The sequence below is a fragment of the Carex rostrata genome, chromosome 22 (assembly GCF_964058835.1).
Source record: "Carex rostrata chromosome 22, lpCarRost1.2, whole genome shotgun sequence".
Lineage (NCBI taxonomy): Eukaryota > Viridiplantae > Streptophyta > Magnoliopsida > Poales > Cyperaceae > Carex > Carex rostrata.
Window position 1 is genome coordinate 6,809,412 of NC_135939.1, and position 18,637 is coordinate 6,828,048.

An 18,637-nucleotide genomic window follows, 5' to 3' on the forward strand; every position below is an offset into this window, starting at 1 on the left:
AGGTTGTTGATCAGTCTGACGATGGGGCACTGGATCTGATAGCACTCAACGACAGGCTCAATCAAATAGTTCGAGATTCTCAATCCACATCTCAGACACGAGACGATCATGTTATTGCTCTTGAACACCGTTTCCAAGGTGCAGAGGCAGGTATTGCTGAACTGAGAGGCCAATCGGACATGCTGAGAGAGTCCGTCAACGGCCTTCAGACGCTGCTACGTGACATCGCGGCTCGTTTGCCCGAGAGGCAAGTTGAAGTGGGGCAAGGCAGTCACACAGCTCGATCTAACCACTCTTTGGGAGGAGGAGATGATGTCAGACAACCACCACATGGCCACGATTTTTTCTTTACTGGTGAGAACAGACAAGGTAATACGTATCATGATCAGTACAACCAACGAGTGTTCATGCCAAGGGTAGATATGCCGGTTTTTGATGGTAATAAAGCTGCTAGTTGGTTAGAACGTTGTAAGCTTTATTTTGAGGTAAATCAAACTCCTGAGCACTATAAAACCAGATTGGCATCATTGAGCTTTACTGGTGATGCTGAAGAATGGTATGAGTGTTATCGGGAAGAGAATCCGAATCCATCCTGGCCAGTTTTAGTAGATGCAGTATTTGAGAGATTTAAATTGCGCAACAACGTCAACCCAGTGATTCAATTCAAGATGGTAAAACAGGAGAGTACCGTTGATGAGTATGTCAGGGAATTTCAAAGGGCTAAAGCTCGGTTATTGGCTGAAACTGGTATCAAGCATGAGTATTTTTTTGTGTGGAGTTTTGTGTGTGGACTGAAGGAAGAAATTCAAAACTCTATCCATCTGTTCAAACCTCAAAACCTCAATGAAGCTTTTAATTTGGCATTAGAAATTGAGGTCGCAATTGGACCTAGTGACAAGAAGCCTACATTTCTTAGACCCCAATCCACTCCCAGCCATAGAATTCCTCCCATACCTAACCATAAAAATACCATGACCAAACCATCTGATGGAGGGTATAAAAGGCATTTTGAACAAGTCAACAACACAAAACCATTCATACCAAACAAACCACACTCAAATCTAACCATAGATCAAAAGAGAGCCCTTGGGTTGTGTTTTAGGTGCAATGAAAAATGGAGTCAAGGTCACAGATGTAACAAGGGGTTACACACCATGGAAGGGGAAGAAGAAGTAGATCTAGATGCACAGTATCAGTTGGAGATATCTGATCAAGGAGAGGGAGTTGAGAAGAACTTAGAAGGAGAGGAAGAAGAAGTTATCATAGGTACTTTGAGTGGTAAAGGAAGTACCAGTAAAACATTACAGTACAAGGCCAAAATTGCAAATATCTCAATCTGTTTATTAGTGGATACTGGGGCATCTCACTCTTTCATTAATCCCTCATTGGCTCAAACCTTGAATTTGAATACAGCAGCTGCAACCACCTTGAAAGTCAGAAGTGCAGGAGGAGAAAAATTGACTTCCAAAAAAATATGCAGAGATGTTCAATTCAGCATACAAGGTTACCAATTTGAAGCTGATCTTAGAGTGATGGAAGTACTGGGGTATGATATAGTGTTGGGGATTGATTGGATAGCTGAAATGGATAAGATTGAGCTGATTCTAAAGAAGGGATTGGTAGTAGTAGAAAACAAGGGCAAAAGGGTCAATTTATTATCTGATAAGGTAGAGGCTGAAGTCCAAGTATTGGAAGGGACAATTAATGTGATGAGGGAAGTGAAAAAAGGTAATCAAGTGTACCTTGCACAAATATTCCAATTGGAGGAAGGAAGTGAGAAGAGCTGTGCAGTTGTAGACCCCACATTGGCAACAGTACTTGATCAGTTCCAAGATGTGTTTGCAGAACCTATAAACTTACCACCACATAGAGCTGTTGACCATCAAATCATCCTCAAAGCTGGTTCTCAACCCATAAACATCAGACCATACAGATTCTCTCACCACCAGAAAAATGAAATTGAAACGATCATCAGAGAGTTGTTACACCAATCCTTTATTCAGCCAAGTATCAGTCCCTATTCTGCTCCGGTATTGCTGGTAAAAAAGAAAGACTCCACTTGGAGGTTGTGCATTGATTATAGAAAATTAAATGATGAAACAGTGAAAAATAAATTCCCAATTCCCCTCATTGATGACCTACTAGATGAATTGCATGATGCTCACTTCTTCTCAAAACTTGACCTTAGAGCCGGTTACCACCAAATCCGAATGGCTGAAGAAGACATCCCAAAAACCGCTTTCCAAACCCATGAAGGCCTCTATGAGTTCAAGGTCATGCCTTTTGGCTTGACCAATGCCCCTGCCACATTTCAAGCTCTAATGAACAACACATTCAAGCCTTTTTTGAGAAAATTTGTTTTGGTTTTTTTTGATGACATATTGATTTATAGCAAGGACTTAGAATCTCATGTGTTACATCTCCAGGCTGTTTTGCAAAAATTACAAGAAAATCAATTATTTTGCAAAAAGTCAAAGTGTGAGTTTGGGGTTCACAAAATAGAGTATTTGGGTCATATAATCTCAAAAGAAGGGGTAGCCACTGATCCTAGGAAAATTAAGGCAATGGTCGATTGGCCAGTGCCAAAATCAGTCAAAGGACTAAGGGGTTTTTTGGGGTTAACGGGGTACTATAGGAAATTCATTAAAGGATATGGAGTAATCTCTAAGGTTTTGACTGATCTGTTGAAAAAGAATTGTTTCAGATGGAGTGAAGCAGCACAACAAGCTTTTGAGCATTTAAAGAAGGCCATGGTTACATCCCCAGTCCTCAAGTTGCCTGATTTCCAACAGCCTTTTGTGGTCGAAACAGATGCCAGTCAAGATGGTATAGGTGCAGTTCTCATGCAAGGAAGAAGACCAATAGCATTCATGAGTAAAAAGTTAGGTGTGAAGAATCAGGCCCTTTCCACCTACGAAAAAGAACTGATGGCATTGTTTACTGCAGTCACCAAATGGAAACATTACCTTCTTGGAAGTGAGTTCATTATAAAGACTGACCAGATTAGTTTGAAATACCTGTTAGAGCAGAGAATTAATACACCCATGCAGCACAAAGGATTGAGTAAATTGCTAGGGCTGAACTATAGAATTGAGTATAAGAAGGGAGTTGAGAACAAGGCAGCTGACGCTCTCTCCAGGCAGGAAGGGAAAAATGGGGAAAATGGTGTTGAAACAAAGGAAAGAGGTGTAGAAGGAGGTACTGAGACAATTAGTGTGGAGCAATCAGACAAGAGAAAAAAAGAAGCTGAGATTAAGGTGGTCAGTGAACTGGTACCTAAATGGGTGCAAGAGGTGAAGAACAGTTATGAAAATGATAGCTGGATTGAGGGTTTACAAAAGAAGCTAAAAGATGGAAGTGCTCAGCTCATACCACACCATTTAACTGAGTTTCAAGGAATAATTAGATACAAGGGTAGAATTTGTGTGGGAAATCAAGGTGAATGGAGGCAAAAGATTTTGAGAGAATTGCATGACTCTTGTTTAGGGGGACATTCTGGCATTACCGCCACCTATCAAAGGATCAAGAGACATTTTTTCTGGCCTCAGATGAAAGAATCAGTTCATGCATTCATCCAAGCTTGTGTGAACTGCCACCTCAACAAACCTGAGCATGTAGCTTCCCCAGGATTACTACAACCTTTGCCAATTCCAAGTGAAGCATGGAGCAGTATAGGTATGGACTTTATCACCGGATTACCAAAATCAAAAGGCTATGAGGTGATTCTAGTAGTAGTAGATCGTTTGACCAAGTATGCCCATTTCATTGGTCTTGCCCATCCTTTTACTGCCTCCACAGTAGCCCAAGCTTTTATGGAGGTTGTCTATAAATTACACGGGCTACCCCTCACAATTGTGTCAGACCGTGACCCAATTTTCACCAGTCGTTTCTGGAAAGAACTGATGACCAAACTAGAAGTGCAACTGAATATGGGTACATCTTACCATCCCCAATCTGACGGTCAAACGGAAAAAGTAAACCAATGTTTAGAACAGTACCTTAGAAGCATGGTATATGATAAACAAACCAAATGGGCACAGTACTTACCACTAGCAGAGTGGTGGTACAATTCAAATTGGCATAGTGCAATAAAGGTGTCACCTTTCGAGGCCCTCTACGGGTATCCACCACCACAACTCGCTCTAAGCAGTGCTCCAAGAAGTCAAGTGGAATCCGTCAATGTGTTTCTAAAGGACAGGCAAGAGGCTCTGGCTCAGTTAAAACTCAACTTGAGAAAAGCACAAGAGCGAATGAAAAGGAATGCAGATAAACACAGAAGCGAGAGGAAATTCGAAAAGGGAGACTGGGTTTACCTGAAATTACAACCATACCGCCAAATTTCAGTAGGAGGGTTGCGCAATCCGAAACTCAGTCCCAAGTATTATGGCCCTTTTGAAATCCTCAAATGTGTGGGTTCTGTAGCCTACAAGCTCAATCTACCTCCTGACTCGTTAATTCACCCGGTATTTCATGTTTCGCAACTCAAAGCCAAGTTAGGAGATGCACAAGTCCCTTCGCCAGAACTACCAGTATTGGGACCAGGAACTATTGTGGTACCGACCCCTCACCTGGTGTTAGATCGCAGAATGGTCAAGCGCCGAAATGCGGCAGCTTCGCAACTGTTGATACAATGGAAAAATCAGTCGCCTGATGATGCCACATGGGAGGATTATGAAGAGATTGTTCAAAGATTTCCTGATTTTATTCGTGAGGACACGAATTTCATTAAGGGGGGAGGAATGCAACGAGGTGATATTGAATTGGGGATGACCAAGTTAATTGAAGAAGATGATGGGTCGGGCAGCAGGGTCAAGAAGTCAGGGCAGGCGAATTTAGAAAGAGGCAACACTGACAGTAGGTCCCAGCTATTCAGAGAAGGAGCTGTTGTGTTGGACTTCATTAAACATGACAGTTGGGTCCCGCTCAAACAAATACATAGAGGTACTGGAGAGAAGACAGGAGAAGAGGAATAAGCAAACAATTCATCGACACTTTCAGAGTTTGTTAGTAGTCTGTTATGCCAGATTGGCGCTTATCGCTGACATGGCAACAGTAAATTGATTTTGCATTTCCTGTACCTGTTTAGATTACTTTTCTTTACATTTTGCATCGCCTATATAAGGCAAAGACTACTGTGGAGTTGGTTTACGAATTTTGATAATGAATTAGGCGAATTGCTTTGAGCATTCGTACGTTGGTTGCTTGTCAGCACCTTCGTTTTATCCCAAATTACTTATTCTCTTTACTCAAGTTCATTTCTTTCTGTTATATTCTGCAATTGCGATCTAAGCTCGTTGCAAACTATACCCAGTTTGAGTTTGAGTTTGAATAAGATTCGAACCGAACTGGTTTGATCTGTTTAATTACGAATTTTTTCCGAATCAAACTCAAATCGAATCACGAACTACGTACTTTTTTGTGCAGCCCTAAATGTAATAGAACATAACTTGTAAAATTTAGAAGAAATTGTAAGAAATTAATGTAAATAAAAGTATCGCTCAAACAATAGAAGTTTCTGGATTTAAAGGAAATAAGAAACGGTAGATCAGTTTATTTCCGTTTGTTAAACCTAAATCATAATTTGTTGCTATTGATAGGATTCCAAGCCGCTGCTGAGACGCAACCTCTTCGTGCTTTTCTTTTTCTTCAACCAAAGTACCTGTTCGGATTCCCACTTTCCCAGTGAAGAAAATTCAATGGAAATTCACCAATGAGATTTACTTTCAAAAGTGTTGGTTGATTTGTTATAGAAAGAAATTGAATTACTTTCCCCTATTATTCCGTGCTACCCGAACACACCTTAATTAAGGCTTAAGCCTATTCTTTACAAGGCCCAAGTCCATTAACCAAACAAAATATTAAAGTTGTAACAAGGCTTGGGCCAGGTCCATTTCGCCTCTTTATTTTCTCTCCTTGCACTGAAATTTTCATTGATCTCTGAGCTCTGGCTAGAGCGGGAAAAATGGCACGGCAGAACCGGTTCCGTCACGGAACGGCACGTGTGTTAGTTACGTACTGTGATTCGCGTGTTCTATATCGTTACCATTCGCCTGTCATGACTATCATTTGAAACTTTGACACGGCTCGGCACGGCACGTAGTCACGCGAGTCACGTGTCATTAGGACCATTAGATATTGATTAGATGATGAATCTTGAATAAACTATCTTAAATTATGATTAAATTATCACGTGAGTCATGCGAAACACGTTTGGTCCCAGCACGTTTGAGCACAGCGTGACTCACGTGGCGTGATCATTCGCGTGCCGTGACCACTCTTTGATATTTTAGACACAACACGGCATAACACGTGAAAAATTAACTTGGTCATAACATGACACGAAACTAAGTCGTGTTAGTTGTGATACGGTATGACACGACACTTTTTTTTTTCCACTTTAGCTCTGGCAGTCAAATGAACATACCGTGTGGTGTCTCTATCTGTGTCGGAAATCCGTATCCGACTATCCGTGTTCATATCACATGGGTTATAATTTACTCTTTGCTACGTACGGTAGACGCAAGAAATCAAGGGTCTTAGTCGTAGGCCCGCAAATGTTGCCATCACGATCACGACGCCAGTAGAATAGCCGCGTGACGTGACGCTAGCGGAGCTCAGCTGCGTAAGGCCTGAAGGGCTATACAGAAATTGAGCCTCCTGATCTAATCTACTTACTGTATTTCGTGTAGGAGCGAAAGAATTACTTTTCTCACGCAGCACTTAGATCGCAATGACTTTTTTTTATATAAAAAAAGTAAAATTTAGACACCATTTATATTCCAATTGAAATATTACAATAGTCTAATTTGACATTCGAGCTTGGGATTTGAGAGTACTGAAATTTCAAAATAATGAAGGCACTAATAGGTAGGGGTGAAAACGGATCGGATAGTGGTTAAATCATATCCGTATCCACTTTTAATTTATAGATATGGAAACATATCAAATATTAGATGGATACATACGGATACAGATCAAATATCTAATATCCATAGATATATACATAAATATTTCATAATTTATGATAAACTATATGATATATATCTACTATTCGGATACGAATATACGCATCTAATTTTTAGATACGGATGCAGATACGGTCGGATAATATGCGACCCGTTTGCACCCCAACTAATAGGAAAGGCAACTGAAACCTCAAATCAGATCAATGTGATACCAGATATTTGTAAAAAGATAGATAGCTCCGTTATTCTCTCTAGCTTTAGCATTTTTCTATAACATGGCGCCTTTAACATAACAGAAGAGCAAAATAATAGGTACAAAGAAGAAAAGAAACATAAACATACTCTAATTATACCAATCACGTTCTATAAATCTGCTTTTATACAAAATGAAAAAAAAATTAAAAAATTAAACATTCCAACTCGCCAAAATAATAAACAAAGATTTTTACCAAGTCAAAAAAAATTCTCGGACAACCCCTTCTCCTATGTACAAAAGCGAAGCTGTTTGCATCACATTTGAACCTAAACATTTTTCTTGTTAGACAATAAAAACAATGCATATATATGCAATGTTAGTTCCGACTCGATGACGAGTGAAACAAGTCCCAAGAAGCTTCCTTTTTCGGCTGAAGCATGCCTGACTCATCAGAGTTGTGTGAAAAGATATCGGGTGGTGCATTGGTGAAGAGGTACTTGCTGTCTGACAATCGGGCTTTTGATCTCTGCTGATCCAGATATATGACCACCACAGTTATGTCGTCATGAAAATGCCGCCTCACACCTTTCTTTATGTGTCTCAAGTCTTCATATCTCATTTCTCTTTTCTTAGCTGCCTCAGTAAGAGCAGCCTTCACTAATTTCTTTGCAATTCCCTACAAAATTAAAAAAAAAAAAATTATGACCATTAAATCCCTTAGGTACCATAGCTTTTACTTGCATCCTAGGCTAAGCCTATAATATAAGGGCACAAAATACCATATTTTGTTCTTCATTGATGAAGAACAAAGGTTACTAGGGCCTCTCTCTTTCCAATACTGACCCAGGTATGGAGAACAATAATCATGTTATTTTGGTTTGTATGAGATATTACTTAATTTTCCTTTTTTTCTGACAAGCATAGCTGCCAACCTCTCATGATCTTATTACATTCACAACAATAAAATAAGCTTAGAATCTTACCGATCTGGGATTCTTGAAGACAATTTCAACAGCAGCTTGATCAGTCAAGTGCTCCCATAAGCCGTCAGATGCAAATATGACAAATCGGTCTTGGGGCTTGAGTTTGCGAACCCGTATCTGAGGCTCCGCTGTCATAACTGGACGTTTCAATGTCACTGGAGAGACAAACTGCTGGAACAGAGGATCCTTGCTGTACTCTGGTTTCTTCAGGTATACATCCCCAATTGACCTTGATACCTACACAAGTCATAGCAGTGGTTAGCTTTTCTGTGGTTACAAACATGTCTTTCAATTAATTAGCCTCTTGTAGTAAAGTGGATGTCCATGCTTATTATTGTGTAACTAATAACAAAAGAAAAGATGACATGGTGTGACATGATGAGACATGGAATAGCTTATCACTCAAAAATAGAATGACTCTAAACAACAAAAAATGATGTCTTTTAAATGTAACAAGAGAAATGTAAGTTACGAGTCACACCAACATGATGTAAGTCCCAAATTGCTCTAAGACCTTGCTTTTCAAAAAATAGTTTCTGTCTTAACTTGCTTCACAAAAGAATGACTCCAAAATTAAACATTACATATTGGTATTTCTCTTGCGTTTGGATCGTGCAAGGATTAGTGCAAGAATAGCGATTTTTGGGTTAGTGATTGAGAATAGTGCTAAACCAAGAGATTCAAGAATAGCACTAACTTTGGCTATTCCGGATTAGTAGAAATGTTGTTTGGATTGTATGTTAGGAATAGCAAAGGCCAGCGGGTGCTAAATCGCTAACCCAACGTTTTCACGGAATAGCGGAATAGAGCTAATCTTACGCTATTCTTAATTTTAGTTTCACGTTTGGATGACCCTGCTCTGAGAATAGCTCTATTCTCTGAGCATCCAAACGCACCCTAGTATTTAGTTGAGGAGTTGGGAAGAAGTCCTGATATTCTCATTGAAACTCCTCCCTCTCTGCTTGTGGGTGCATCTATCTTAACATTTCCAATATAATATTATGTTTAAAGAGCAGTATCCATTCGGTACATAACCTCTCAATGCCTGACACATCATAACATGCCATAAAGTTCAAAGTGATTTGATCTAGTAATGTGTGTAACCACATGCAGGGACAATATATGAAACAAAAAGATGAGATGAGAATTACAAAATTCTTCAACCACTTAGCACGAGAGGGAACAAATTCTCCTAAATAAAGGTTTCAAGTTGCTTTATCTAAAGTGCAACTCATATTACATGATAATACTGAAACTCAGGAGCTACGTTAAAGGAGATATTTTATATAACACAAATTGCCAAAATCCTTGCAGCATATGCTTTATTAGTTGTGGTTGCCACTTCCTACTTTACAAAAGAATATGACACTCACATAAATATTTTAATCACATATACCTTTTTCAACTAGTGTTTCGTTCAAATATTAGGCAGGCATATTCCCCCCTTAATCCTAACAAACAAAAAGTATAATTTTTGACATGAAGAGAATGACTGCTTCCTGGCCATAAGCTTCCATCCAGAATATCTTACTTTTTTCTTAATTTTTCCTAACAACAACTCCTCTAACAGCAGAATTAAGGCACCTATTCCAACTTTTCTAGTCCCCAACTGAACAGCGTCTCAGGGAAGATCACTAGGGGACATAATTATTCCAAAAGGAGCACTCCAAGAAACGTGACCACATACAAAAGGATTATATCGAGATGAGGAATAAATCTCGAGGAATAAATCTCGAGGAATAATTCCAAGAATAAGATATTGCTTTAGGCCACATGTAAAGCTACAAAAAATGACAAAAAGCAAACAGTTTGTTCGACAAATGAAATTCTTTGACTAGGGACCAACATTTAAATAAATTTCTCTCTATCCAGATGCAAACAAAATCACAAAGCCAGAAGGCTTGTAAGCAATACTAACTCTTAAAACTATAAACTGAATAAAGTATGATCACTTAGAATAGTTCAAAAAGAGGATATATGAAAAGATTGCTAACTGTGGAAGTACGGTACTCGATAGTAATAGGTAATTAGTAGCATAGATTGCTCAACCAAAAGGAAAGAAGATTTTTCTAATAACAGGACTTCCCTGCAGAACCTAAGATTTACAAGGAATTCGTGCAAAATTTGAGAAACTTACCTCAACTTTCCTATACCATTTTTTTTGATAATTTTCAAAGGTTGCATGCAATATATAGAGGTTTTGCATATTAAGACTTACATTACGGCTGCAAAACCTAAATACAAGTATCTCCCAGAAAAATTCGAGAAACTTCTCCCATTTTCCCTATTCTCACTTTAAATGTTTGATACTTGAAAGGGTTGCATTTAATATTTTGACGTTTTGCATAGTTTAACTTCAGTTATGGCCACAAGGTTAAGCCACTACCAAATTAAAAGATCCAGTTAGCTATACCAACATCCTTTAAAGAAAATTACCAAGTAAAAGTTAAAAATGTACCTGGATAATGCCCTTAACTCGCCAAACTCCTCTAGTATGAACCACGATATGGCTGTCATCTGGATGCAATGCAGTCAATTCCTTTCTGACCTCCTCTGCGGCTGCATTATGATCAGTTGACAATCTCTCTGCCACAACCCTTCTACCATCTGAGCCCCTCTTTCCCAGCACAGCTCTAGAATCCCCACAGTTGGCTACATAAAGGGTATCATCAGTAATAGCCCCAACCAAACAGCATGACCCAACCGAGGCTATTTTCGGCCGGGAGAGCCATGAAAGCTTGACCAAATGGAGGAATTCTTCTTCGGTTGACTCAAATGCCTTTTTTATTACATCACTTGATAATCCCCCTTGTTTTGATGCAAATTCTGTATGATAACAAATAGATGTCAAGAATATTCTTTGATTTTTAATACAAAAATCAAAGTAAGAGCTCTTTTAACAGTACCAAACTTTTAGTACATGAGCTTACTCTCTATCGTTTGGGAAATATCTATGCATCTAATGTGGGTTAACTAGTATAAAGATAATTAGTAGAATTGCAATAGAGGCGATAATGAGATCAATCAACTGACAGAATGCTGCCCTGTCTGTACAGATCAGCTATCATTCAGTCTTCTGTTGCAGAGGAAAATTGAGAGGTTATACCTTTGCTTCTTTCTTTCATACTAATCGATATTGAAAGAAATTGAAGAACTACATAAAACAAGACATATTAAACCCAAGAATTTGAATTTCTTAGCTATTCTTGAGGGTTTTTTATGACAAAATTAAGCAAGATACAAGAAAAGTAGAGACAAAATTTGTTTATCCATTCCAATGGAAGAGAAACTACTTTTGTCTGTACCCCAATTATGTCAGATCAAGTAGACAAAGATAGATATATGTCCACTATGCATTCCTTACTGAATCAACTAAATTAGCCTTTAATCCCTTGATTCTTCCCATCATTTCTGAAACTGAAATTATTATTACCAGTAGACAAAGATATATGTCCACTATGTAGTGCTTTTCATGTCAAACCACCAGAATTCTAAACTTGCCATTGGATCAAGACCCGCAGCTGAGCCTCTACATGAAAATTACCTGGCAAAACCCCAAATTACACTGCGCCTTCCGTTTTCCAGCTATCAAATCCCATTCGATGAAATCTCAAATCCAAGAATTGACTTCACCGACCAATTCAACGCAAAATAAAATCAAAGAGAAAAAGCTACGCTCTTAATCAAATACTTACCATGGAGATGAGGAAAGAGACGAGAGGAGACGAATCGAGATGCCTCGGGTCCCCCATGGCCATCGTACACCCCGACAAAGGTTGCGGACGGTGACGTCACTACCTGACCTTGATCCTCAAGCGAATTGTTCGCTTGTACCACAGCAATTGAGAAATCGCCAGTGGCGTGTGGCTTCAGCTCCGCCTGCCACATCAGCACATCGCTGCCGCCGAGCCTCATGCCCAGGCATCTCTCCATCGGCCTCATCATGGTTCGAAGCAACATCTCCGCTTTCCTTCGCTTCGACCTTCCTTTTCGTCTGTAATCGGAAACTAGCGAGGCTGAGTTGCTGAGAGAGAGAGAGAGAGAGAGAGAGAGGAACGAGAGTTCTCGTATTTTCTGAGGAAGTTCGAAATGAAAATGAGGGAATAAAACCAAGGGTTGGGGAAAGAAAAAGGAAACGAAAAGCGTAAGGAACGAGTGATGAATGCCTAACTCTGTATGGTTATAAATACATAAATATTAGTATTGCGGGTTGGTAATTATATTATATTATAACCCGTTAGGTAGATGCTACAAGGTCAAAGGGCAGATGAGAAGAGGCAGAGAGGTGAGCATAGAATATCTTTTGCAAGTATGAAAAGTACTTGGATATTTTGCGAAATTACCCTGTAAATAGCTGTTTATCTCGTAAAATTCGGAAGAAAATCTTCTAGAGACAGAAATTATTATGAAATAGTCCTTCTAATTAAAAAGAATTAACGTGAGTACGTGACCATAATTCTTCGAATATTACAGCTGTATGTTAAATTGTAAATATAATTTTTCAGTATGTATTACGCGTTGCTTTCCACGTACTCGAAATACTAAACAGTAAATTTTACAAATAACTAATAATTAATTAATTAATTAATTAATAATAAATAATGTTAAAAGGATTCAGCTTTCGGTCAAAGAAAATGGACGGTCACGATCTGGCGTCTGAATGGAAAGTAACAGGCTCCGAAAGAAATGGGCTAGAGACACAAATTACATTTGTGGGGCATTATATTTGAAAAAAATTTTATAAGTAGAAATTATTAATATTAGACGTACGGAAATAAAAAAAAGTGTCTTATTTCAATAAATATAGATAGATCAGGTTTATTTAGTCCGATTCAAATATTATAGATCGGATTTAATGATTCAGATTAATGTTTTTTTCTATTTGGATCCGGGCCGTTCAATTAGAGGAGAATCAAGCTCTGGTTCACAAATGATTCTAAAAAAAATATAATATTTGGGTATTGACCATTGAGTCAGATCTCGAAGCACTCTTTTTATTTCCATACGTCTGTATTTAATAATTTATATGAATAAAAAAATATCATTATATTTTCAGCTATTTTAAGAGCATCCTACAATATTGAGAATTCAGATAATTTCTTACCATGGTGTGTGTGAATGTCCTTTTATTAATGTTTTTTTTTGTATATTTTCTAAGATATTCTTATCAATGCAATATCAAGTAGGAATTTTAATAATACTAAATATTCTGTACTCTTATATTTCCTCACACCTCACTTGAAATTCATGTGCTCAATCAGTATATAGCCAAATATTTATACAATTAAAGTATGTATATAGCTAAGAGGACGGTTCAAATGCACCCAAGTTTTTGTGCACCCAAATGCACCATATCTTTCAAATTCTTTTTCTCCGTTTTCAAAGTCCGAATTGTCAATCCGAACCGTTAGATGCGATCTACATATTAAGATGTGTTTGGAGATCAAATTTTACATTTTTTGGAATTTTTTACTATTTATTAAGCCACTTTGAAAATCGCTGATTTTACATTTTCTGGACCATTGGATCAGCGATTTTCAAAGTGCTTTAATAAATAGTAAAAAAATTCCAAAAAATGTAAAATTTGGTCTCCAAGCACATCTTAATATGTAGATCGCATCTAACGGTTCGGATTGACTATTCGGACTTTGAAAACAAAGAAAAAGAATAGAGTGCATTTGGGTGCACAAAAATTTGGGTGCATTTGAACCCTCTCTATAGCTAATTATATTGTTAGGAATATAGTAAAATAATAAAGTGAATATAATAAAAAAAAAATACTGTAAGAAACTTAGGCTGGTACTTTGTATGTCGGAAAAGAAAAGGAGATTGGCAAAAAACGCGTGAGAGATTGATCGAGAGATGAAATTAAAGTCGGGAAAGAAAAATATATTTTCTAAAGAGGACTTGTTGGTTTCATAGCTATTGGTTTAAAAAAAAAAAATGTTAAAATGATGGTCCTAATTAATTATTTAGGAAGAGAAGTAATGCAGCTAACTTTACTACTAGATGTTTCTACGAAATGTAAACTGCCTCGAAATTTACCCAGACTGATTAATCATTAATATTGACAAAATCTTGACTAAAACCAATCCGATAAAGATTAATAAATATAAAATGTCATTTCAGTTATGAAGTTAAAACGTGAAGTTGCTTTCCCCCAATCTGTGAGAAATAAATATGTTGTTATTCTAAAAGAACGGCTGTTATTCTAAAGGAATAACAGGACTCTGTTATTCCGATCTCAACCGTTCAAATTTTTTCATATGTGAATTTTAAGAAAGAATGTTTTTATGCACGAATCTCTATGAAGATCAACGGTTGAAATCGAAATAACGTACCAGTTTTAATATTTTTTTGTCTATGTATATGTACGTTACTACCAGTACAACATCTCTTTTGTAAGGAATTGAATTTTGTCCAAAGGGCTTTGGACTGAATCTCATTCAAACTTAGGTCTTACCGTTTGATTTGCTTTAAAATTAGTGTCAACATATTTAAAACTTAAATAACTCTGAATGGCTCCGTAAATTTAAACTATCCTTGTAAATTTTAACACAGATCGGACGGTTTAAAACTGACTTTGGATGAAGTTTTATCTAAAGCCCTTTAGACAAAAACTCCATCCCTTTTGTAATATAAACTTTAAGTTTAATGATAGCCTACAGATATTTTTATCCAAAAAAAGAAGTATGATCTAAAATTCAAAATTCTCAAAATATGCTAGATCTTAAAAATGAAATAAAGCTTGATTTTCTTTTTAATTTTTTGGTGCATCAATCAAGCATCCATATCGACTCTCTCGTACAAAAGCTTTGGTCATTAATCAAAAATGGCAATGCAATAATAAAAAAAAAAGAAAAGAATATGGAATCAAATACGATATGCTGAGAAGAAACGTGTTTCCACGAATAAATCTTCAGAACCGGTCGTTTAGGAATATTGACCTATACTCTACGAATAAAATAATTATCCATTATAACAATTATTTAGTTGGAATAGGATAAGGCCATGCTCCAGTAAAGGAGAATAGACTTTCGTTAAAGCTAGGAAAGGAAAGGAAACGAAAGCGAGCGGAGCGGAAGAGCAACCAGACCATAATCAATTCGGACTCCATCATCTGCTTCAGAAGTGGAGAAGTGAAGAGAGAGCGGAAGGAAATTGACAATATTCAGAGATGAGGAGAGAATTTCAGCGAAAATGGAAAGTTACGTCAAAAAAGACAGGAGATAAATCTGTACACAGAAGAGGAAGGGGCAAAGAATGAGAAGAGACTAAATAATTTATTAATTATATTTTATATAATCTTAAACTTAATTAATCTCATTTTTTGATTAATTGGGTAAATAAATGAGTTATTAGATTTTTAGATGGTAAATATGTAATTATAGAAATTTGGATGATAAATACGTAATTTCACAGTTTTTGAGTGGTATATATGAAATATTCCCTAATTTTTAAGTCATTTTTTTACCATCTTTTATAATTATAAAAAATAGTAAAAATTAATATCCTACAAATTTATTGTATAACTAATTTACTGAGCGCTGCATAGATTGAAATTTGAAATTTATACAATACATTTTTTATAAGTCATAGCACAAAAGACCTTATGCTATCCATAGCACCTAAGTCTTACTTGTTCAGTTGACGCATTCCTTTATTACAAGCCTGAAACCATTTGAAACCATTGTATCAATAAGATCACGTGTTAAGAAAGCTAGGTATCTAATATATAGTAAGGCTTAATTAAATGGATATATATACGTTGATGTGTTTCAAGACCGAGGCAGCGATCTTATCCTTTGATAAGAAGACTTGAAGCAATTCCTTATCACAATACCAAAAGAAATATTGGTAAATCGGTGATGCATAGCTTGAATTGACCGGGTTGTATAAATCTAAATTTATATAAAATTTACACTTGTACAAAAAATTATACAAAATTTACAATTATTTATAAATTATTGACATTTTTGTAATCATCGTCACCAAACATCACATTAAAAAAAATGTGATGAATTTGATTTCTTTATTTTTGAAATAATGTCTGACATCATCGATCCATATAGTATTTGGATGAAGGCAAAGAGCGATAAAAGAAGAGGAAATTAAACAGGATTAGGTCAATGCATAGTCGAGTTTACTTGAGGATTAAGCACATGACAAGTCTTTAATTGACATTTCCTTAATAGGTCAAAAACACACCTGATAAACCAGTTTGCTTATACATAATTTGTTTCTTTTGTTAGAAGCTTCAAACGGAGAATGAGATTTCATATTCCTGTATTTCGTCATTACCTACGTGTCAAAAAAGTAAACATGATTAAAGTCAGGGGTAGCAAAAAAGCTTGTATCTCGTGACTTAATCGTGGCTCGCATCTGATTTGCTTGTTATTGAACCGAGCTGTTAAGGGGTCAGCTCGCCACTAGCTCAGTTCAAAATAACGAGTTCAAGCTGGGGCGTAGTTTGCTCACCAGCTCGCGAGGTAACTCGGCTAGATATCAATTTGTAAATTTATATGAATTTGTGTGCTTTTTATACTGTTTAACTCAGTCAAAAAAGTTTGTAGAATTAATATATTTTTTTAAAATAAGATCCAGTCAGATCCAATGAGTCAACTCGTCAGCTCGCGAGCTAGTTCGGTCTAGCTCATGGCGATTTCAAACTAAAATTTCAGCTCAGACCTCTAAAGTCAGCTCACTCGTGACTCCGACGAGCCAGTTCGTGACGAATTCAAGTTGGATCCAACTCGTAATGAGACAACTCATTGCGACCCCTAAACAAAGATGAGGGGGAATAAATGTGCAGTGGTTCTAAAAGAATCGCAGGACTTGTGATTCCAAATCCACCCTTTCACTTTTTAGAATGCACAAATTTCAAAATCACTTATTTCTTAAGCACGAATCTCTAAATAGATGAATGAATAGATTTAGAATAGCAAGTTCTGTGATTCCAAAGAATTAAAGCAGCTAGATTTGTATCCAAGATGAGGAAGGAAAGCAAGTGATGAATCACATGACAAGGGTCATGATATGATTATTTTCCATATTCTACCAAAAGGGCAGCATCGGTACAAAAGAAGAAAAGAAATTGAGTTGCGCAGGTCAGATTGAGCCATCGGTTGCTAACGGCGGCAATAATAAAGTAATAAACACATTTGATGGATAAAGGAAGCACGAGGAGAGGAGTTGACAAACGACATGTGGATAAAGTTGGGGAAATTTTTATGTAATGGAGGTCGTTTAATGGATCCACAAATGTCAAAACCTCGCCTTAATTAATTAAATTTATTCATTTAATTATCAGCCGACACTTGGGCGGACGCGCCGCCTCTCTATTTCTTTTTCTTTTTCTTTAATTAAGCGAGACTGATGTAATGTTTATATGGAATCGGGTGTGGTTCAAGGATTAATTCAGATCCAATAAGATAAGATATCCTAGTTAGATAATGAGAAATTTGTGCTATTTGTTTTAGCCTATACTAATTTCAAATAATCTGGTACGAATCTTAAAGATCTTCATACATTTACGATTGGCCGGAAAAAAAATATCATTCGGTTGGATTTGTTTAGACTGATGCGGTAGATACGCTTCCACGGTTTAAAGATATTGGATTAAATTGTTTAGGGTGACGATATATTGGAGTTTATCTTGTCTCATATATCTCCGCAAATCGTATCCTATGTTTTGTAACTTAACTTTGTTTCGTAATGAAACAGGGCTCTGATCTTTTACTCAAAATATATATATAGGTTGTGGCTAATTTGCTGCCGGCAGCATTTCTGCCGGTGGTGCTGCTGTCTTTTTTTTATTTTGTGATGTCCAAATAACAAATCCAACCCGTTAGATATTTAATCTATACTATAATCTACTTGGAGACCAAATTTTACATTTTTTGGAATTTTTTTACTATTTATTAAGCTGGTTTGAAAACCGCTGATTTCAATGCTGCAGAAATTTACTGAAAACAGCGGTTTTCAAACTAGCTTAATAAATAGTAAAAAAATTTCAAAAAATGTAAAATTTGGTCTCCAAGTAGATTATAATATAGATTAAACATCTAACGGTTTGGATTTGTTGTTTGGACATCACAAAATAAAAAAAAGGTGGCAGCACCTCCGGCTAAAATGCTGCCGGCAGCAAATTAGCCGGACCCTATATATATATATATTAGATTAAATTCAATTTGATACTTGATCGGAGTCATAAAATATGTATTAAAATTTGTGCGCGCAAAATTTGATATAGATTGGATGTCTTAGAGCATCTACATCCCTGAAACTATTAAAGTTTCTAATCTGATGTGGCAGTTTCTAATCCAGTTTCAGGGATGTGGAAGAGTTTCTTATTTAGAAACTATGCAGAAAAGTTTCTTATTAAGAAACTGTTTATAAACTCCATATTGATCAAATGATTGGCTCAAATTGTTTCTCCTTTTTAATTTGTTGCTGACGTGGCTTAATAGAAACTCTAAAATGAGTTTCAGGGA

The 18,637-nt window shown here is 36.8% G+C and overlaps 1 protein-coding gene and 1 long non-coding RNA gene across 2 annotated transcripts; one reads left to right on the forward strand and one right to left on the reverse strand.

The window, feature by feature from the left end:
• The first annotated feature begins 6,799 nt into the window (after nt 1-6,799).
• Nucleotides 6,800-7,697, forward strand: LOC144573885 (uncharacterized). Its single transcript, XR_013518105.1, has 2 exons — nt 6,800-6,867; nt 7,139-7,697. It is a non-coding gene; the product is annotated as an uncharacterized LOC144573885 (long non-coding RNA).
• LOC144573884 (Protein phosphatase 2C family protein) lies at nt 7,293-12,306 on the reverse strand. Its single transcript, XM_078323661.1, has 4 exons — nt 11,840-12,306; nt 10,603-10,970; nt 8,145-8,381; nt 7,293-7,837 (listed from the first exon to the last, which is right to left on the reverse strand). The coding sequence occupies exons 1-4, from the start codon at nt 12,102-12,104 to the stop codon at nt 7,538-7,540; spliced, it is 1,170 nt and encodes a 389-aa protein (XP_078179787.1). The 5' UTR covers nt 12,105-12,306; the 3' UTR covers nt 7,293-7,537.
• Nucleotides 12,307-18,637: the final 6,331 nt, after the last annotated feature.